General features: G+C 30.6%; 2 protein-coding genes across 4 annotated transcripts in view; one reads left to right on the forward strand and one right to left on the reverse strand.

Annotated features, from left to right (window-relative positions):
* Window positions 1-1,351, reverse strand: part of LOC114326372 (protein O-glucosyltransferase 2) — a 31,793-nt gene extending 30,442 nt beyond the window's left edge. Inside the window, exons 1-2 of the mRNA XM_028274730.2 lie at window positions 1,017-1,351; window positions 539-893 (exon numbers count right to left, since the gene is read on the reverse strand). Coding sequence (XP_028130531.2) covers window positions 539-893; window positions 1,017-1,195 — 534 coding nt within the window. The 5' untranslated portion in view covers window positions 1,196-1,351. The remainder of the gene's footprint in view (window positions 1-538; window positions 894-1,016) is intronic.
* Window positions 1,352-1,647: 296 nt separating this feature from the next.
* The window catches only part of LOC114326371 (F-box/LRR-repeat protein 4), a 117,869-nt gene continuing 95,483 nt past the window's right edge, over window positions 1,648-24,033 (forward strand). Inside the window, exons 1-4 of one of the 3 annotated variants that reach the window (XM_028274729.2) lie at window positions 1,648-2,355; window positions 13,160-13,260; window positions 14,979-15,176; window positions 17,745-18,039. In XM_028274729.2, coding sequence (XP_028130530.1) covers window positions 2,182-2,355; window positions 13,160-13,260; window positions 14,979-15,176; window positions 17,745-18,039 — 768 coding nt within the window. In that variant the 5' untranslated portion in view covers window positions 1,648-2,181. The remainder of the gene's footprint in view (window positions 2,356-13,159; window positions 13,261-14,978; window positions 15,177-17,744; window positions 18,040-24,033) is intronic. The other 2 variants (XM_028274728.2, XM_028274727.2) reach the window with 2 other exon arrangements.

Consider the following 24,033-nt stretch of genomic DNA (forward strand, 5'->3'; position numbering starts at 1 on the left):
GTACATTAACACATTCAATGCTGTAATGTATATAATATTACAGCTCTCTGGGCCGACTTAGCCCTGGTCCATACAGAAGTCACTGCGAAGCAAGTTTGATTCGTGCAGCCCTGTAAGTAAAATAAGCATGAATTGTATATGATTCGGGCGTTCAACTTGTTAACAGAAATCTTCCAATAATTATTTCTACGCATATATAATAAAATATGTCTAGTGGCTGTAATTCCCGTACTCAGCTAAATGATTCTAAAAAGGAACAGACCTACTACCTAAATATTTTGTGTTAGTATCATGTGACATCACATGCTATGACGCAGTAAGTATATTGGACAGACTGTATTGGTTCATTAATAATTATGTTTTAGTTGTGATAAAATATAGACAATCAAATGGACAACCAAACAACATACATTGTGTCTGGTAAATACAAAAAACCTATTTAGTATCACCTTAGAATTAACATTTTTTATAGAATCTTACAGTGCATCTAATAATTTGGCCAGGAACTGTATGTCATTTGTAAAATTAAATAACCTACTTCATTTCTTTGTCTAGGCCAATCTATCTTTTTAAATACATCTAATTTGTTAGTTATAAACTTAGGCACTGGCCCACACTCCCACACATCTATTAATTCTTCAATGTTTTGTGTGGGACACTCACAATTATCTGATTTAACTGGACTGTTAATAATATAGGGCGATTTTCCTAAATGTTTATTTCCATAGGTGACAGAAATTTTCACATATGAACAAGTTTCATACAGTTTGTATCTAACAATGTAACTGCCATCCTTCCTATTGAGCAGGTTGGTCCATATACGACAGGGCTTATTTGTTTTAGTGCCTCCATCCACAATGGCATTTAATTCAATATCGTCTGATATTATCCTCCTACAAAAATATTAATAATTTTAAAAAATATTTTAATAAGTTTCTATGAACACTAAAATTGTACTGGCCAAATTAATACGGTTTTATAGAAGTAAATTGGACAGTATGTATTAACTAACCAACCTGTTATTAACATCCACCAATTCAACAAAAAAATATCTTGCAGGCATTACAATTTTTTCAGGAGTTAAACCAGGACCCCACACTCTACTTAATTCAACATTAATATCACTTGTAATTATGTACATATAACTAAACAATTGCAGTAGAACAAAAACTAAAGTTACACTATTCATATTCATAAAAAAATTAGGTAGTTAATTTCAGTAAAACAATCAAAATTATGTTTTACACAATGATTATCAAAATATAGAATTTGTTTTTAATTTCAAATACATGCTACGTTCGCGTGTCTTAAAGTGTTCAATTGTTCTACGCTCTACTCTAACAGTTCATGCTCAAAAGTTTGTTCAATAGGCTTGCCTGTCACTATTAATAGCTCAAATAAACCTCAAATATTATAATTGAAAAAAGAAGAATACATAATCATGAAGATTGGAGGGGAGCGTATATTCACTTTATTTTATATATCTATATTTTTAATTGATGCAGTTTTGCATCTGAATATATATTTTTAAAATATTTCTATGAGCGCGTATGCTTATTTATTATTATGTATTTGAAATTAATAATAATATAAAAATGTGAAATCGGCAACACCGCACTGTCAGTTGCACGTGTTAGAGACGTTTGGTAGTTGTCAATTTGTGATGTCATTGAAATAAAATGGAAAATAATATCCGAATATCTCAAATCTCAGATAAATTGTGAACAAAAATAGGCAAAAATATGGTTTTATGCAATGTCATATGTTAAGGTAGTTGCGTATCAGTTTCTTGATATCAATTAAACCACAAAAACTCTTTTAAATGTGAATTGTTACTTTGCAAACTTTATACTTTTCCAGCAAAAGAAAGGGAGTAGGTTCAAAACACAGGTACATGTTAGACAGGTCACGTTTTTTTGTTGACAACAAAAAGAGTTGATAAGATAATACCTTGATCACACCTTGATGTGCCTTGATTTTGAACGATTTTAACAAAAAACACTTCCAACTTTAAATTGCCTTGAGCTGTTCTTTAAATTTGTTTTAAGAAGCCTTACAAAAAGAAGTACTACAAATGTATCAAATATAAGAATTAATAGTGACTCTATAAAATTTATCTTATGCCAAGTAGTGAACAGTCTCAAGATTATTTAAATTTATTAGAAGCACTACTTCAGCCAAATGAGTACAAAAAAAGAGCCTGCCAGAAGGAGAGTAGAGTATTATGTACACAAAGTTAAAGACTATTCTTCTAGATACAATCATATTGGCAGCTTCCATTATGCTCCTTGTAATTTAGTAGGAAAATATGAACTGTATCCTACGTATGGAGATTTTCCTGAATGTTATTGCTTGGTAAGTTATTTCATTAGTAAAATAGAGTAAGTAATGCAATTTCGTTAGACAATTAAGATACAACTGGACTTTGGAGGTAAACTACACTATGTTGACATGGTGTTGTTTTGAGGTGCTTTTAACCTTTTGACTGACACCCGCAATAAGAGATTATTTTCTATATGCCAGCAAAATATTAGACCCATAAGATGAATCATATGAAGAATGCAAGAGGTTCGTTGCCGGCACATAAACAAAGTTTCTCAAAACGCGAGACGAGCGTTGCTGGCAGTAAATAGGTTAATACACCATTTATTTTATTAGTTGGATTATACAAATTGGTTATACAGCAGGTTATGAGCACGTAAAGGTTGGAATAAATTCATTTTCTCGAGAATGGACGACTTTGGAAAGAATCTCTTAAACAGGTCAAATTTTATTTTTAAATTACGACTTTTTGGCATATATGTCATACTACTGCGTCACCCACCTGGGCGTGATGACGTCATCGATGATATTTTTAAATGAGAATAGGGGTCGTGTGACAGCTCATTTGAAAGGTAATTCAATTCTCTATTCATAATATAAACATTAACATAATTATTTATACAGGGTGTCAAAAAAAAATAAATTTATTGACATAAAAAGAAGAATGTTACTGCTCTCAGAAAACTGTTTATTTGAAAAATAGTCATTGTTTTTCGCTTAAATTAAATGTTCAAACTGTCAAGAGGCAGGTGGGTGGCTGCTTTAATATTGAATTTAAGCAAAAAACAATATTTATTTATCAAATAAACATTTTTTCCTGTTTCGTGATAGCAGTAAAATGCATTTTGAATTAAATAATTTACACACATTCTTCTTTTTATGTTAATAAATTGAATTAAAAAAATTTTTTGGGCACCCTGTATAAATAAATATGTTAATGTTTATATTACTGAATAGAGAATTGAATTACCTTTCAAATGAGCTACACGACCCCTATTCTTGTTTAAAAAAATCATCAATGACGTCATCACGCCCAGATGGGTGACGTCACTAGTATGATAATATCATACTGCATGCAACATGTTAATAAAATTCTGATATATCCCATAATTATCAGATGTAGGTAACTACTTTTTATGTTTATTATTTATATTATGTCTGTGTACTTATATGTTTAATTGTCTTGTAATTTTTAGCTTATAAATGTTTTATTTTGTTTTAATCATACTTGTTTTAAAATTGTACTAAATTTGTAAAATGGGTTCGCCCGTAAATAAATAAATAAAATAATTGGTTGAAATACTATATGATCATATTTTAATGATAATATACAGTGAGCAAGTAGTTGGAATAAATTCATTTTTTTTTTGAATGGGCAATTTTGGAAATATATCTCAAAACACGTCAATGTTTATTTTTAATTTCATACTAGTGACACAATAGTGATACAATATATTATATTTTGACCTGTTTTGAGAATATATTATATTGTATCACTATTGTGTCACTAGTATGAAATTAAAAATAAACATTGACCTGTTTTGAGATTTATTTCCAAAATTGCACATTCAAAAAAAAAAATGAATTTATTCCAACTACTTGCTCACTGTATATTATCATTAAAATATGATCATATAGTCTTTCAACCAATTATGGGATATATCAGAATTTTATTAACATGTTGCATGCGGATGTACTGTTCTTACGATGTCATTTGGACCAGAAGCATTTTTGGGGTCCGGTCAGTAATTCTACGAAGAGCATAGAAATAAAGATAAACCATATAAACATTTGCTTGATTCAAAATTGATCACTCCTTGTATTAGTCCACATGGACGCGGGTGTGGCTTATTAGTTTCTAACGTATCTTATTGGGCAATACTGAAGAGTAATTGGTCAAATTGTTCGGAAGTGCTTAGGCTCAAATCATATCGTTATCTGGTCAAAATACCTTCTCATGTTTCAAAGGCGGCAAGCAATATAAACACTATATAAACAGTGTCGTCGTCATAACTTACAATTATTTTATTTTTATAATACATACATTTTTTGTCTCATTTCTTTAGTGCTTAAAAAATGAATAAGCACATTAAATTGCATTTGTAAGTATTATATACTTTTAATGATCAATTTTAAATTTTAATAACTGTATTGTTTATACAGGATGTCCCATATATTATGCGAGATTTAATGCCGTCAATTTGCTCAGTCCGCTGATTGGATAATGTAATTAATGGAATTTTTCATGTTTCATATTTTTATTTTTTCCATATTTTCCTTTGTATGTGTCCATGTCTAAGAGCCATATATGAGGAGAGGGAGTGTACATTGATTGAAGACTCTTGATTTTAGGTGTTGGGGGTATTTTTTTTCTTTAGAATAAAAGACAGTTTTCCGAGTGTTGCCCAGGCCAATCTTATTATTTTTTTTTTATTTCTTCGGTCTGATTTTTTTTATTTAATTTAGTGATTTGTCCTAGAATATCTCTTTTACTTGCTTTATTCTTGTTTGTTCCACTGTAATTATTGGTTCTCCTTGTTGATTGGTCATGGCTTTTGTTTTACTGTAAGCGATATTCAGTCCCATCTTTGTCGATTCACTATCTAGTGCTTCCATCATTCTTTTAATTCTTCACTATTTTCTGTTTTAATCAATGAACTGTCAATACGGATGGAATAGGCACAAAGACAACTAATGCAGCCACGATACAAGAGAGAGGTCCTAGAGAGAGACAGACAAGGTGGTGGAAACTTTGACAGGCCGTGTAATTTGAGTTGCCTATATCAACTTAAATCGGGGAAATGGACCTCATATTTTTTTAACTGGGCTGATGGGGCAGTATTTTAAATTTAAATACTTTTTTGTATTTAAATACGTCAGAACTCTCTTCTTCATTTAAAGAAGTACTGGTTTTAATCTGTCTTTTTGTCATTGTCATTAAGTGATACACAATAAAATGACATATATATCATGGCGCAGTTCTAAAACCTACAAAATAGAATATGCCAAAAGCAAAGACTAAAACCAGTACTTCTTTTAATGAAAAAGAGAGTTCTGACGTATTTAAATACAAATAAAGGGATTTAATGCGGTCAGAATGAGAGAAATAGCCAGGGAAAGAGGGAAGATAATCGCCACCTTTCGTAAACAAACAAATTCATAGTGGTAGACGGTAGTTGAAGGTTGTAGTAATAAATATTTTACATCAAAAGACATGAGAGACTATTTGTAGAGGATTGAAATCTATATTAAAAACAGCTGTTAAAATTGTTCTACAAACATATTCCAAAATTTTATAAAAAATGTTATTTAGTTTTTAAATTAACATATGCCACAGTTAAGTTAGGCCACACACATTGCAACAACGCTTTTTTCGAATTTAATTCTTTATTATAAAGTGTTCTTTATTCTGAAGTGGTGAAACTGATATTAATTCAGCAAATTTATTACTATTACAATGCTATTACCCTTAATAGACCTGTTGGAACCGTTTCCTAAAAGTGTTTATGCATTGTGGGAGTTTAGTTACAATAGAATAAATTGTATGTATATACCTACGTAAAATTATTGAAAAAAAAAAGTAACAATAACATAATCGAGGACTTCTTCACTTTATATAAAACACTAATTTAGCATTTAAACAGTTTTAAAACTATTTAACTCCCAAATACTTTAGGAAAGTAGGTATTTGTTTTGATAAATACAAATAACAATTCTGAAAAGTATTTAAACACCAAGTATGGCACTGTGCACTCTATTTATCCCCTAACTACAAAAAAGTGGTTAAATTTTGAAATATGTACTGCCAATCAGCATTAGGCCTTAGCCACGTTAAAATATAAGTTAAAATATTCAACGAACTGTAAATACTGATTCAATCGGGTCCATTTATATAGGCAACTCAAATTACACGGCCTGTCAAATTCTCCACCACCTTGTCTGTCTCTCTCTAGGACCTCTCTCTTGTATGTTGGTGTCAAACTTGCTTCACTATTTGAATGGGACATGGCCATTCCATCCGTATTGACAGTTCATTGGTTTTAATACAATATATATATATACTTACAAGTCAAAAGTGACATTTGGAAAAATTGTGTAGCTCATGTTCAAGTAAAATAAAAATATTATCTTGCTTTGTCACCAATATTAATGTCTTCTTCTTCTTTTCCTTCTTCTTCTTGTGTAGACATGACTCTGTCTATTTTTCAATGTGCCTCTAGTAAGTTGTCATTCCATCGTTTTCGTGGTCTTCCCACTTAGGTTTGGATCCCGCGTATGAAAAAAAAGTTGATTAATAGCAAGCTGAAAATTTTTTAATAGCTTAAGGGTGTCTAGTTGGAGAAACTTTGATATATGGGAACACTGGAACAGGGGAAGTTTTAATTGTGGAACAGGTTAAAAATTTGGAATGGCCAGACCACGAAAACGGCACATGTATTTTGTCCGACAGAAGAGACTTAAACTCTCCGAACAGAGATTAAACTCTCATGCAAAAATCAGCCTACTATTTATCACCAAATGGGAGTTTTAATGAGTGGAACATGTAGAATATGTCAAATGACAGGAGTTATGACAGGTGATAAATAGCAGTCTGATTTTTGCATGAGAGTTTAATCTCTGTTCGGAGAGTTTAAGTCTGACCGTTCCACATTTTTAACCTGTTCCACAATTAAACCTGCCCCTGTTACAGTGTTCTCATATATCACAGTTTATCCGACTAGACACCGGTTAAGCTATTAACAAATTTTCAGCTTACTATTAATCATTTTTTTTTTCATACGCGGGATACAGACCTAACTGATCGTCTTCCTATTGGGGAACCGTCTCTCGCCGTCCTTACTACTTTGTTTTTTGTCATTTGGCTCATGTAGTTGTTCCATCATACTCTTCTGCTTTTTACCCAGTTATTAATGTTGTCCACCTTGCATATCTGTCGTATATCTGCACTTCTAGCTCTTCCCATATCCCATCGATTTTTCAAAGTATTTTTATCTCTGCTGTTTCTAGCATTCTTTCTGTCCTTTCTGTATCAAGTCGTGTTTCTGCCGCGTATTTATGTCATTATTGGTCTGATAACTGTTGTGTAAATTGCGCCTTCCACTTCTTTTCCAATATTGGTGTGGTAGTTATAAACACAACAAGTGTCAAATCAAGTTCTGAACACACGGATAGTGATATATTTCAACTTGTCAAAAATATGTCCCATGTACAGTAGTAAAAGTGATCTCTCCATTAGTCATGAATTAAGACAATTCGACTGGAAGACGAATTGTTCGTTTTCATGTATTTTATGTGTATATTCAAAGTGTAGTCTTATTTCTTTAGTTCCCAAATTAATAAGCACGTTAAATTTTATTTGTATTATGTATTTTTAACTATCTTTGGTGTCAATTTCATAAAAAATTGTGAACAATTAACAACATTATTACTGTTTAACAAATATTGAACCATAATTTAAAAATAAAAGTTTACTCATTAATTTCTATTGCGCCGCCTATGTTTTACAAACGGCGCCGACAATGGGTGTCGAATTTTGTTTTTATACTGGTCCAACTGACATCGTAAGAACTGTAATGAGTTAAGACTTATACTCTGAACTGAAAATGATTTTCATCTGAATAGTTCATATATCCAATAATGGCATACATTGGATATATGAGGCACTATATGGCTCACATGTATGCCATCCTCACGTAAAGTGTTAACATCCTAAGTGCTCTAAACTTTGTTGCAAACACACACTAAACACAGTTGCTTGAAATGACATAGTGTAGTTTACCTCCGAGGTCCAGAATTGTAAAAGTTGCTGTTTTAAATTGTATGTATACCCTATTTCACGAACATACGCCTGTTTTGGATTACTTTGACAATGAATATTTTACTGTGCCGAATAAGAAGAACGAAAGTAAATTGCAAATTACATTGTTGTTTATTGGAATAATTATTAGCGCCATTTACTTTCGTACTTCTTATTTTGCACAGTAAAATATTCGTTGTCGAAGTAATCCAAAACAGGCGTATGTTCGTGGAATGGCCCATATTCTCAAATTGGTTGACTTACAAAGTGGGATAAACCATGTGGTGTATACAGTCTAACTCTTAACTCTACACTCAACATATTTTCAGTAAAAGCAAAAAAATGTATTTATTATTTCAGAGCACCTTTCTAAATAAATTGAAATTATTGCATTAGGAATTGTACTCAGGGCCGGCGATAACGGGTCTGCAGGCGGGCGTCCCTGTGTAGGGGGCGCCAAATAAGCTTTTTTCTGTTGGTGTGGTACAAAATACTAATTTAAAAAACCGAAGGGCGCTTATTTTTACTAGTTTTGCAGGCGGGCACCTTATACCCTAGCGCCGGTACTGATTGTACTTATAATTTGTTGATAACCCTGATTTATGTAACTTGGTTAATAAAACAAAAGATAAAAATTTATTTATGTATACAAAAGTGGATGTAGCCGGTTTTGAAACTAACCAGTGGAGTTAGCGGATTTTGGATATAACTACCTACGGGTGGATTTAATGATTTTTTCTTTTTCTTCCTTTATTAGGACATGCTTTTTCAACTTGTTTAGTTATTTATTCCATTATTTTAATTAATAAATGCAAATTAAGGACAACAATATTCATACAGTTTTGCACTGTAACTCCACATTAAAATCTTCAGAATAGAGTGTTGTGATTGGTCAAAACAGATACGACTCATTTGATTGTGGGCAAAGGGATTTTTTTTTGGCCTCATATATCTTTCCATATTGCGATTTGAAAGATTTTTTTGTATATTCTCTACATCTATGTACATAGCTTTCAGATAGGCTTTAGCATCTTTTCAAAGTTTCTTTAGGCTACTTTTCATTACATGCAAGCCCTGCATGATAGGAGAAGAATAATGAAGTCTGGGTGTTCGTGATTCCTGGAGTTTAACTGTTCTAGCTTCCACCTCATCATGGCTACCTCTCAAAATTAGCAACCAATACCAGTCCAAACATAAAGATCCTGTCCCTGTCTCATACATTAATGTTGTATGGTCCCTGAATATGAATTTCGCTCAAGAGTAAAGTCCCTGTATTTTTCAGAATATTGAAAATTGTTATTATAAAAAGTTGTTTGGAATTAAAAACTATTTTCTAAATTGTAATTACATCCTTCTTGAAATTTTTTTCAAATTACGGATATCCAACATCATTTTCATTAATGATAACTCTTTTATTATTAATTTTACGAAAAAACGTTATTCTTCATAACAAGCTCGGCATGGTCTAAAACCTCAGATGCAAAAATCATATATCAAATTGTATCAATGTTATACAAGGTATGTCAAAAAATATGAATTTTGCTCAATAATAAAGAACCTTCATAGTTGACAATACTTAAATTAGAAGGATTTAATTGCATACTGAAACATAGTTTCTAGTTCTAAACAACTTTTCATAAAAATAATTTTCAATATTGTGAAAAATAAAGGTACTTTACTCTTGAGTGAAATTCATATTTTTTGACATACCTCATAATACTAATAAAATTTGATATCTGATAGTTGAATCTCAGGTTTTACACCATAAAGCACTTTTTATGAAGAATAACTTTTTTTTCGTAAAATTAGTTAATAATAGAAAAATTTTGCATATGTGTCCAACTTAAGTAGACACTGATAAAGACACTGTATATGATATATCATGTAAATTCAGGTTATATACGGCACATAAATTTATTTTTGATTTAAGCTGATACAATTTATTACACCACATATTTTATTCCATGTCATACTTATATATTATTACGTAATTGATGAATTTAATTACACAAACAAAGTTATCGTTATAATAATGCTTGCATTTTGATCTCGAGGTAGTCTTTAAAGCTTTGCTAGATTACTCATGTTGCTATATTTCTCTGGTCACTTTCCTATAAGTGATGATTATTCTTATTATTTGAGGAGCAGGCGTTCAAAAAAGAATTTGTCACAATAAATCACCTGTTGAGATTTTTTTGTCATTTTAAAACTTATTTTGAACCCCACATGTTAATGGATAAACGTTTGATCAATACAAATTTTGTCGTATGGTTCTTCATAATTTATAAAATATAGGTAGCGGAACAAAACAAGTTTTGTCCACCATAAGTAGTTGATCAGAAAAGGTTTAGTCACAACCAGCCAATCACAGGACAGCATTCACCCTATCGTGACACTCTCTTGTTTGAGGTTAGGAGTTGTGAGTGTTCTGTTCAGCTTCATTCTTACTGGGTCACAGAGCTACTGTTATAGTTCGTTCGCTAAACTCAGACACAACTGGCTAGTGATTTTAGTAGGTATTTTTTTTTTAGCCAATTTTGCCAAAATTGGCAAAATTACTAACTATTTAGTAATTATTAATTATTTACTAATTATTTTTTTTGTCAATTTTATCAAATTGGCAAAATTACTTACTAAAATCACTAGCCAATTGTGTCTGAGTTTAGCGAATCGACTATACTTCAACTTCATACTCATAACTAATAAAAGTATTGATGTTTACATCAAATTTATTGTTTTGTAAGTTCATTTGACCTACATACCACCTACATTTGACTTAGGTATATGATCAATCAAAAGAGGATTAGTCCTCATAGAATTTATTCAAAAGAAGTTTTGTCCATAGCAGTCGATCAAAAACGCCTTTAGTCCATCCAATAAACCGATTTTTTACAAATTAAGCACATATTTTACTTTTATGTTTATTTTTAGTGTCCAGAACTACCAATCTATCATTAGAAAAAAAATGTCACAACCACAAAGCTGGAAAATAAAGCAATAGTTTCTTTTTTTATTTTCTGAACGTTTTTCTAGATCTGATAAATCCTCTTGTACGGCACCTTCTCATTTATGTCTACATCCATCTAATGATTTTGGACTACTAAGAAATCATTTAAAAATATATAGACCAGGAAGGATCTGTTTTTAGGTGGATATGAGAGGTGGCATTCGGATTTTGGCGGATAAAGTTAGGTGATAACTTCGTTAATAATAATTGACTCATGCTCCTTCTCAAATATGCCCGGAAAATTAATAAAAAAAAAAAATATTTAAAAATTTCAAAAAATTTCGTTTTTTTTTTCTACTTTCTTTGCTTATAACTTTTAAACGATTCATTTTGTAACAAAGTCGTATAGGAATAAAACAAAGATAATTAAATTTTCTATCAGATACGATTGGTTAAAAATGTCTTAATTTATCACCCTTGCTGCAAAATAGCAATAAATATAAAATAAGGGGGCAAAACAAGCCTGTCCTTATTCAATGTTTTTTCATCACTTAGTTTACACTTGGAACCTTCCTAATTCGCTTAGAAAATTTTTGTAATGTGCTAAAACCGTCCACCAAATTTCATTAAAATTGACTTACAAGATTTTGCATACTAATTTTGCAATCTAAATTTTTTTTTAAAATTAAAAATTTTTAAAATCTTGCACAACAAAAACTAGAACATACAAAGATTTGTCAATTTTTTTACATATAAAGAAGCACTCCACCTATCTAATGCACTTTACAGAATTGAAATCGGATTATTTAAGCAGCCTCAGCAATGTTTTATAGTTATAAACAATTTTTTGGCTTATAAACAAATTAGTGCTGTGGCCAGGAGGGGGTGCTACGGGCTCCTTTATTTAGATGGACTTACCCAAGTTTTTTTTATGTATTTTGACCCGTAGAACACGAATTTTTTGGTTAACAGTTGATCTGGATGTCGATAAGATTGTTATAAACAAAGAACTTGAGGAATTACATAACATCGATTTTTCGCAAAACAAAACATTTTTTTGTATTTCTTGGGTAATTCTAAGCAAAAAATGTTCTTACAAGTTTTTTCGTAGGATGCATAGTTTTCGAGATAAACGCGGTGGAACTTTAAAAAAATCGAAAAATTGCAATTTTTGAACGCGAATAACTTTTGATTAAAAAATAAAATAGCAATTCTGCTGACAGCATTTGAAAGTTTAATCAAATTATACCGGTTTTAATTATTTGCATTGCTAGAAATTAATTTTTTTTATTATTAAACAAAGCAATTTATTTATAAGCCAAAAAATTGTTTATAATTTTAAAACATTGCTGAGGTTCCTTAAATAATCCGATTTTAATTCTGTAAATTGTATTAGATAGGTAAAACACCTCTTTATATGTAAAAAAATTAGCCAACTTCTAAATGGTCTACTTTTTGTTCAGAAAGATTTTAAAAAATTTGAACTTTTTTAAAAACATTTAGATTGCAAATTTATTATGCAAAATCTATTAGGTCGATTTTAATGAAATTTAGTAGACCGTTTAAGTAAGTTATAAGAATTTTCTAAGCGAATTACTAAGGTTCTAAGTGCCACCAAAGTGGTTAAGAAACATTTAATAACAACAGGCGTATTTTGCCCCCTTATTTTGTATTTATTGCTATATTGCAGAAAAGGTAATAACTTAAGACATTTTTGCCCAGTCGTATGTTATACAAAATTCAATTATCTTTATTTTATTTCTGTACGACTTTGTTCCAAAACGAATCCTTATAAAGTTATAAGCAAAGAAAGCAAAAAATAATCGATGTTTTTTGAAATTTTTAATTATTTTAAATTTTTTAATAATGTTCCGGGCATATTTGAGAAGGAGCATAAGTCAATTATTATTATTGAAGGTGTCACCTAACTTTATCTGCAAAAATCCGAATGCCACATCTCAAATCCAAAAATAGACGTTTTTTTACAGATTAGTCCTGGCCTAATAAAGACAGATTCCATACCGAGGATTCCACATACTCTCTCCACTTTCAAAGATAACTTTTATACATATTTAATTTTTTAAATGTTGTAGAAAAACTATGGAAGCTGGTGGAAGCAAAGTAGAACTTACCAACCAAATTATAGACCACAAGATTTTGATTGTTTGGGAGCTGAAGATTATATTACTGTTGAGTAAGTTTTCAATAAAGTTAACATCTGTTTTAGAAATGAGTATTTGAATAATGTAGTAAAGATGTAATAAAATAAAATCAAGAACAACATTCTGAAGGGTACAAAGTTCTGGTGTGACAATGAGTATTTGAATAATGTAGTAAATATGTGATAAAATAAAATCAAGAACAATATTCTGAAGGGTACAAAGTTCTGGTGTCTAGGATTATGTGAACATGATGGAATAATAGTTATTTTATGCTGGCACAAGTTCTACAGAGGTGGGAAACAACATTCTTAAAATATTCTTCCTTATATACTAAAATTCAATATAATTTTTATTGAATAGATACAGACTTACTCATAAATACATTTTAATATTAACTTGCAAACAGATCTTGTTTGAAGTTAATATAATAGTGTTATCACTTATTTTGTAAAAGTAACAAGTCTTTAATTATATAACCCCAGTCACCTCTTCTCAAGATGTGCTGTTGTACACCTGGCAACATTGAAGATAGTACTATGTAACAATATATTTGTAGCAGTCATAGCTTAATGGCTAAGTACCAAGTGTGAAAATCAGAGAGTTATCGTTGCACTTCTATTGCCGGTGGCGGCCAACAAGGAAGAGAGGGAGATTCGCAGTACTTTTCTCCACATTTATTGCCGTCAAGCGGAAAAAGCAGATAGAAAGTCTTCCGTTTGCAGTTCACAAAATGTCTGTATACAAAGGGATTCGGGAACAGGATGGAGAGTAGGAATTTTAGGGTTGACCTAAGAAATATTTAAAATGAAGGGTGAAAATTATTAGTACATAGTAATTACACGAGAGCTTTAAAATTAGAGATTTGTATCCCGAGTGACACTTTGTCAGTTTTAATTTTACTCATGACAGTTTCATTTTGAAATTATATCAAAGTGTCACGAGGGCAAAACAAATCGATAATTCGAGCTCTCGAGAGTAATTAGGTAAGATTATTTCATGAATAAAACTGCCCTTTTAAATCATTTTAACTAATATTTTATTGATACCTTCGCCTGAATATTTGCTAAATCTGTTTCTTGTTGTTCTCTCTGACAAGTTGTAAAACATTGTCATTAATATCACTGAATGTATTTTTGCGTAACAACGAAGGGCATCTGACGTAAAATACTTGATGACGGGAAATTATCAAAAATTATCAGTTGTAATTGCACAAGAGCTCTGAAATTATTGAATTTTTCCCGAGTGACACTTTGTCAGTTTTAATTTCACGAGCCGAAGGCGAGTGAAATTATGTCAAAGTGTCACGAGAGCAATTTGTTGCGATTATTTCATGAATAAAACTGTTCAAAATCAAAATTTTATTGTAATTTATTTATGTAAGTACCATTAAACACACAGTTTTTATAAATATTTGACGATTGAAAGTCATCACTTTTATAATTTTTAAAACATTAATTGTCATTAATGTCACTGAATGTATTTTTTCGTAGCAACGAAGGGCATCTGACGTAATGTACTTAACGACGGGAGATTTCTATTGGTCAGAATCTCCTATGAATGAAATAATCTCTGTAATTTTTATTCTTGTAGGTTTCTATTGGTCCGAATCTCTATGAATGAAATAATCAAAATAATACAGCGAAAAATATAATTATTTTTTGCATGTGAAAAATTGAACAGTGAGTCTATTGGATCTATGGCGTGTTGAAATTATTTTAGATATGGATTCGTACAACTAGTTTTTTTTTAGATTTGAAGAAGCGCTTGTGCCGAGTGATATATGTATATATGAGATATTTAATCCAGGAGCAGTTGTTCGAATTAGAGGTAAACTATCAACTGAGAGTAACTCCAAATGGATCTTATTATGGGAAGGTGCACCTGAAAAGATTCCTCCAATTTCAAGGAAATTTCATAAAAAAATTAAAAATATTGATTCATTGATCAAGTAAGTATTTAAAGCGTTTAATAAATTTAAATAAAAATTGTCTGTATTTTTAATGTTACTATAAGATTTACTCCACTGTATTTCTCGTCATCGTTTATGTTGTTTATGTCAGTTTATCAGTTTTATGTTCACTACTGTACAGTGTTGCCTAACCATTGGACTAAATTTTTAAAATTACGACAATGCCATGGTATTTTATGGGTATTTTAAAAGTTATTTTCGCAATTAAGAATTTTTTCAGAACATGTTTAAAATGGGTCAAGAACGTGTAAACCATTATTAAATAAGGAAGACGAAAAGTCTCTGATACAAAGTTTACTACAATTAAACAATTAAAATAATTGAAATAAAAATAATAAAAAAATTTTAAATCTAAGACTTTTCGTTAAAAAAAACTGCTTTCTGGTTGCATCTTGAATCTCCGGCTTTTACAATTTATAAGCATGGAGACGACGAATATAGAAGAAAGCAGAAAGGACACGGTCACGTATCTACTTTCTTTTCGTCTAGGAAAAGGACCGATAGATAGTTTCAAGTACTCAAAAATCTGAGTAAAGATGACTCAGATTTGAATTAAATTTGACACGTTTGAATTAAAACATTGAATTCTGGGAGAGATGGCATTTTGCCTATCTTAACGGGGAGTACCCTTTGAGTAGTACACAGTTTTCGGTGTTTTTGCTACTTTGATTCTGAGAAAAAAATTTCTGTTACACATTTTTTGCGACATAAATATTAACAAGAATAAAAAAACGCTAAACGCCGTAAAAATGAGTGGCGCATACAATATTCCAGCTACAAAAGATCTGATATGAATATTACGTGACGCGAAAATGTATTTTCATTTTGATGCAAAACAAAATTCTAGTTTTATTTTAAAAGAATTTTCCATAATATTTGCTAAATTTGAAGTAAACGCTCCACAAAAGAGTAACTTTGATACAGTTTGAATTTTGAAACTCTTTTGTGGCGCGTTTACTTCAAATTTAGCAAATATGAAAAATGTTTTAAAATAAAACTGGAATTTTGTTTTGCATCAAAATGAAAATACATTTTCGCGCCACGTAATATTCATATCAGATCTTTTGTAGCTGGAATATTGTATGCGCCACTCATTTTTACGGCGTTTAGCGGTTTTTTATTCTTGTATCAGGAGTTTTTCAAAGTTATTTATAAATTAAATGTATGAAGTTGAATGCAATGTTCCTCGATTACACGTTAAGCTTTATAAATGGTCACCTTTATTGCATTATCTCCCAAATGATCTAGTGTCCATCGAATGTACAACACTAGAATTTTTGTCTTCGAAATAGATTGAAAAAAATATTGAGATGGCCGGTAAATGGACTCGGATTGCCCGTTGCCAGATCAAATTTAGCGTCATACCACTACAACTACATAAACCATTTCGGCAATAATCGTTAATGGGATTATACTTTTGTAGTTTAATAACTTCTAAACGGCTTAACCGATTTTGATCAATCAACATGAGTTTGAAACGTATTGATCAGTAGTATCTGATGGATCTAAGTTTAAGTATGATAACTAAAGCTATTACAGGAATTATTGAGCTTGAGAAACCGTTTTCCCCATAGGAAATAGATTTGATCATACCTATGAAGCCTATAACTTAAAAATTCGAATTTTCCCGGATATGAGGTATACACCGTTAGATTCGTCTAGAGTTCTTCTACAAACGCTCAGTTATTGGCGCAATTCGTATGTCTCGAAGTGTTCGAGCCGTGTGTATGTTTGATCCTGAAAGCTTAATTCAACACTATTGATTTGGTGTATTTGCGGTTTTCCTGTCTCTTCTTGAACCGAAGATACATACCCCCAAAAAATATGCCGTTTTGTACCTACCAAGTCCTATAGCTGGCTTATGGGTGGTCAAAAGTCACAAACTACACCGGTTCTGAATCGACCCTGACCCCCTCTTCAAACACAGAAAAAAATTTCAAATCGGTTTAACTTTTCTACACACATACATATCCACAAACATTTTCCATTTTTTAAATAAAAATTGAGTCATACTTCTGAGCTCGATAACTTTTGAATGGTATAACCGATTTTCAAAATTAGACATGCGTTGGAAAGGTAATAATCAGTACTATTAGAAGCCGCAAAGGTGGGAGTTAAATTTTCGAAGTTTTTGGGAGTTTTGGGGACGAGAACGAAAAACAGACCCTAAATAGGAAGGGCCGTAAAATCCACACCCTTGGACCAAAATGGATGGCTGACATATGAATGGGTGAGTCTTTTCCTGAACTTTAAGGTGGAAGTTGGCCCAATTTTCAATTCAGTCAGATTTAGAAAATCGAAAATTTCGTGTATATATAGTCGTAGTATACGTGTAGGGGGGTGTGGGTGTGCGCCACTGGCGAGAACTGCCGTTCTCTGGTAATAAATTAATTATTAAATTAAACTGTAATTTTAATCAATTATTTATTCTTAATATTATTTGCTGTACAAATGCTATTGTAGAGATACAGGTATGTTGTTAATGGTGACGTGTATATTTGATAGGTACTGCCGCTTGACATAATCCTCACGCAAATTTTATTTTAGTACACTACGTATCGAATTCAACCCAACTCACTTGGAATATCATTATGCAGTAGAAGCTGTTCTAATGGGAGGTTTCCAAGCCAGATCAATGTTAGAAGCTAAAATTCTCGGTATAGGGCTTCTCAATATCATTGGAAGTTTTAGTTCAAAACTTACTTGTCAAGATCCCGAAGAATCCACAACTGCTTCGACGTCGGATTGCAGTACACCTTCCTGTTCCTTACCTGAAGTAAAGCCAATGTTGTTGGAAGATACTTGTACGGATACCAGAACTGATTATTTTTTGAACTTACCAGTAAGTAAGCTATTTTTGCAAATGTTATTTTTTCCTATTAGTACATTCCCTGACGGTAAAATATTGCAAAGGTCCAAATTTTAAAGAAACGCTGGGATTGACATGAAATTTGGAAAACACATAGCTAACATGTCAAAGAAAAAAGTGATAGTGTGCTTTTGAGCAGGGGACGAGTTTCACCCCTTCTCGGGGGTGAAAAAATATACGTTCAAAATAAGTCCAGAAATGGATAAACTGACTAATTCTAAGCAACTTTTGTTGTATAGAGTTTTTCACTAGGTCAATACTTTTCGAATTATTTATGAGTGACTTTATTGATTTTTCAGCAAAAAACCACGTTTTAGACGGTTTTTCGCAAATAACAATGAGTAATTTATCCAAAAAAGTTGTCTTAGTAAAAATATAGCAATTTAACAAAGAGAAAAAAATGGTGTATAGTATGTATATGTATATGAAGTCTGCAGACCCAGTAGAAGCAGAGTTGTAGCTAATGAAAAGTAGGTTCTTATTCGTCAAATTCCAAATCGAATATTTTAACGTGAAATAACAAAACATTCCAACACTTTTTGGGGAAAATTTATTACAACTTTTTTAAAGTGTTAAAAAAATATTTATTTTTGTTTTTTAAAAAAGTTTCTAACATCAAAAGTAAGTAAGTTACTTTCAAAATAATGTTGGTCCCTATTTTTGGTAAAAAATATTGTGAAAATCACTCCCTAATTAGCATCCCAAATGAAATTAATCGTTACCGTTTCATAAGTTACGTTAAAAATATATTATTTATATGATCTGTAAGTTTCATCGGTTCAAAGTGCTTATTTTTGAAAAGGCTGTAGTTAAAAGGGCTTGAACGAGATACTAATCATGAGTGTATGCAAATTTTAAACAGCCATATCCTAACAAACAAACGTCTTACAGCAAAACAAAAATCCAATATTCAATAAAGCAAAGTCTACATTTTTTTACTCTTTGATATCACTATTTTGAATAATTGGTATGATTTTTGGTATTACTAATAAGTTTAAGTTATTTTGAAAAAAAGGAATTAAAAAAACTTTAGTTAAAAACTATTTTGTTTTCAAAAGTAGGCATTTTGAACCGATGAAACTTCAGATCAAAACCATTTTTTTTTAAATGGACACTAATTATTGGGTAATTTTTACGATTTTTTTACCAAAAAAAAAAAATAGGCGCACCCACTTTATTTTGATGATAGAAACTAAAAAAACAAAGATAACGTTTTTGAACACTTTAAAAAAGTTGTGATGAGGTTTCCCCAAAAATGCTTCATTTTTTGGTTATTTCACGTTGAAATATTCTATTTGCAATTTGACGAATAAGAACCTACCTTTCATTAGTTATAACTCTGTTTCTACTAGATCTACAGACTTCATAATATACACTATTTTTTACATTTTTATAAGCTATATTTTTGTTAAGAATATTTTTTTCGACAAAATATTTACTTTTTGTGATATTTTTGAAAAACCGTCTAAAAACGTGTTTTTTTTTGTTGAAAAATAAACAAATTCATATTTTGAACGTATATTTTTTCACCCCCGAGAAAGGGTGAAACTCGCCACCTGGGCAAAAGCACACATAGGCACACTATCACTTTTTTCTTTAACATGTTAGCTATGTGTATGCCAAACTTTATGTCAATCCAAGCTGTTTTTTAAAATTTACAGCAAAAACGGTCAGTAAGTGGACTATATCATATATAATTCGTTTGTTCTACTTATGTCAGACATTATTTCTGCAATGTATGCCATAATGGGGAATATTGTTGTCTTGTACTCATTAGTTTTCATGTCTGAATCAAAATATTTCTTTCTTCGTATTATGTCGTTTGGACAACCTTCTACCTTATTAGCTTTTGTAGCTTAATGCCTTACTTGATTTTCAGCGTTGCTTGAGCTGGGTATCTTTATCCTCAGGTAATTAAAATTAACTCTTTGTTTTAGTACTTCATGATAATATGGTGCTTCTCAGAGGCTTTTTTCAGTCCGACACAAGTGACAGAAAAAAAGGTACGTCCGTGATACATACAAATTTATTCCAGTTGTTGATAGATGGCGTTATAATCGGAAAAGAAATGATTTAGTTATGTATCCTATTATATATCTATACGACTATATTTAAAGTTCTCAGTCTTTCAGTGTGTCATTAATGACGTAATATATGATTTTAAGAATGTAGAGAATCACAGCATGACATTTTAGTTAAATCTGACAGTTGTCAGAATCGTAATCGTAATTTGGTATAAAAACAAATCAATTGTGTTTATTTCATTTATAATCATGTATGTTCTTTGATTTGTATAGTCTTATAAATTGTACAGATTATAGTCGTATAGTCGATTATAGTCGTTCGATTATAGCGCCATCTATCAACAACTAGAATAAATGATATAAATGAGTTTAATCACGGACGTACCTTTTTTTCTGTCACTTCCAACTTAATGCGTTAGAAAGAAGTCGAAAAACAGTGACGCACTGAAAGATGCATCTGAGAAGGAGTATATCATCAGTGACTAGTGTGACATATTTAGTAAAGATACATATTATGTAGGGTTCGTGTAAACCCTCATGAACCTTGGAAATACACATACCTGAAAAAAAAGTGAATCCTAAAAACATTGACTATTTTAATTTTATGTTGAATTGCACGACAGGGCCGGATCTGTACTTAGTGCAAAGTACAGCTCACATGAACTTGTAAATTTTACGTTTAGGGGAGTGCATATAGATTTTCGCTTCGGAAAAAATCAAACAAGATAGAACTTTTTGTAATTTCATTAAGAAATGTTTAATAAACAACATATCAAAAAGTTCTACTCGAGAAGTGGGTGCTTCATTTTTTAATAAACAAATGAACTACAAAATTAGATGTTTTTTTTAAATATCTCCGAAAATATAAATTTTAGAAAAAAACTGACTTGACCATTGAAAAATTCAGAAAATTTTACAAAAAAAACCTTATATAAAGAATTCTCTAAAATTAAATCTGTATCTTCTATAATTTTTTATTTATAACGCTAAAGTCACCCTTCTCACAAACATTGGCGCACTGTAAACTAACGTACGGCGAAGTGCACGGTTGTGTTATATTAATGTAATTATTTAACTAATGGATCAAATGAAATTTTACAAATTTAACATAAAAGAAGAATAATTAAACTATCTTATGGTTATAATAGAAAGAAATAAAATGTATGGGCATAAGTACGGTGTGCACGGAAAGTGAGCTTTGCATGAATTTTGTTTAAAAATGATTTAAACATGTGTAACTAATACAATTTTTCTTATAAAACTCAATTTTGCACAACTTACCTTTCAATCATCTTACTAAATGATGTTTCCTTCAAAAAAAAATCTCAAAAATTTAATACAAATGATATGACGTCTCAAAAAATGTAATTTTTGAAATCTTCGTAGTTTTATAGAATTACCACCACTTTAAGACGGTATTACTCAAGTTTGAACAGATCTATTACAGTTTTATAAGTGTTTTTTTTAAAGCTTAGGATGTAATCTTTAAAATGCACTGAATTATTTAACTTTAGAAATGAAATAATAAACTATTTATTTTTAAGAAAATTAAGAAAGATAACAACAATGTAATACAAAAACCGAACATTACCAGCTAAAAAAATGTTTATACAAAGTGATCAAAACTTTTTTCTGTAAAACTTACCTAAAATACATTTAATAATAAGCTGTAAAAATAATAAATGTTCAGCAAAAAACATTTTTTTAGCTCTTATACAGTATGTCTGCGTAAGTTGGAACCTATTGATAACTTTTTTATTATCAGTCTTACGAAAAAAAAATATTCTTTATAAAATACTTTGCATCGTATATAATCTAAGATGCAATCATCAAATATCAAATTTAATTAATGTTATACGAGGTATGTCAAAAAATATGAATTTCACTCAAGAGTAAAGTACCTTTACATTTTACAATATCGAAAATTGTTATTAAGAAAAGTTGCTTAGAATTAAAAAAAAATGTTTTAGTGTTCAATTACATCCTTCTAATTAAAATATTGTGAATAATAAAGGCACGTAACTCAAGAAAAATTAATATTTTTTATATACCTCGTATAAAATTAAAAAAGATTGATATCTGATAGTTGTATCTTAGATTTTAGACCAGGGAGAGAATTTTATTAAGAATAACTTTTTTTCGTAAAAGTGATAATAAAATAGTTATCATAATTATAATAAAATGAAGTATCCGTAATTTGAGAAAAAATTGAAAATTTTTTTTCGATTAGAATTATGTAATTGTATATTTCGACATAGTTTCTAATTTCAAACAACTTTTCATAGTAGCATTTTTTGATATCCTGGAATATAAAGGTACTTTAGTCTATAACGAAATCATATTTTTCACATAACTCGTATAAAATTGATAAAATTTGATATCTGATGGTTGAGTTTTAGATTTTTGACTATCCAGAGCATTTTATTAAGAATAATTTTTTTTCGTAAAATTGATAATAAAATAGTTTTCCATGTGGTTCCTAGCTACGCAGACACACTGTATTAGAGCTTCTGTATAAGAATTTTCAAATTGCAATGCCATATTCGGATTCAGCACAATCAAAAACAAAATAGAAACATATTTGATCAAAGTAAAATGATGAATATAACGATATTTTTAAAATTATTTATACAAAACAATTGTTATTGTTTAAACAATTGATAAACAATTAGCGGCAAAAGCTGCGAGTAGAACTTTTTATTTTAACATGTATATAAATTAACAAAAAAGTTTTAGAAAAATATAAGCTTGTTTGAATTTTTCCGAAACAACGCATATTTTCGTTCTAATTGCACTCCCCTAGTTAAAATTCTGCATTAGATGCAGACCGATTAAGGTGCAACGTCTGGAATTTACATTATAAGCATTTTACACTTTACATTTTACATTATTGTATTATTTGATATTTTCACCCAGCTAATCAATACTCTAAGCCACTTGTATCAGTTTCGTTTTATTAACACGCTTGTGTTGTGATGTGGTGTGGTGTGGGGTATGTATGTTTGTATTTTGATTATTTTTCTGTTTGCGTCAATTAATTTAATTCAAAAATTATTTTTTGGCCACTTTGTATAAATAATGATGTTATAGTTTATATTACTTAATAGAGAATTGAATAACCTTTCAAATGTGCTACCACACGACCCCTATTCCCATTTAAAAAATTTAATGACGTCACTATTATGTCATATATGTAAAAAGTCATAATTTAAAAATAAAAATCGACCTGTCTCGGGATTTTTCTCCATAGTAGCTATTCTCGAAAACAATGAATTTATTGCATAATTTTGAACCTCTATATTTTTGCTGAGTCAATTGGGCCATCTGGTTGGATTTCGTCGTCGTTACGGCAAAAGTCACTAAGTCCAAAATAACAAATCTGAGAAAACGAACATTTAGTGACTTCTACCTGACAACAAATTGGTAATTTTGGATTTATGCATATTCAGTGACTTAGGGAACCATCTCTACGTACTTTCTAGGACTTCGTTATTTCTGCCACACTGTGAATAGATCAGGGCACTTAACTCAACTTTAACAAAAGTGGACTTGGTGAGTTTTGCCGTGACGACGACGATTTGTATACAGTGATGAGCGCGCTAATAACCGGCAAAATAACTCAAAACATGGGAAACGTAATACATTGCGAAACAAAAAGAGATGAAACTAGTGGAGGTGGAAATTATCGTTATAAACATATAAATTAGCATTACATTACATAGTTTCCCACCTTTAGACGTATCCGAAGAGTATGACAACTGTCACTCTGACAGTAGAATTTTATAAAATACTCCTGTCACAGACGTCTAAAGATGGGAAACTGTGTAATGTAATGTTAATTTATACGTTTATAACGATAATTTATACCTCCACTAGTTTCATCTCTTTTTGTGTCGCAATGTATTACGTTTCCCATCTTTTGCGTTATTTTGCCGGTTATTAG

Source organism: Diabrotica virgifera, chromosome 1 (genome assembly GCF_917563875.1).
Source record: "Diabrotica virgifera virgifera chromosome 1, PGI_DIABVI_V3a".
Taxonomy (NCBI): Eukaryota; Metazoa; Arthropoda; class Insecta; order Coleoptera; family Chrysomelidae; genus Diabrotica; species Diabrotica virgifera.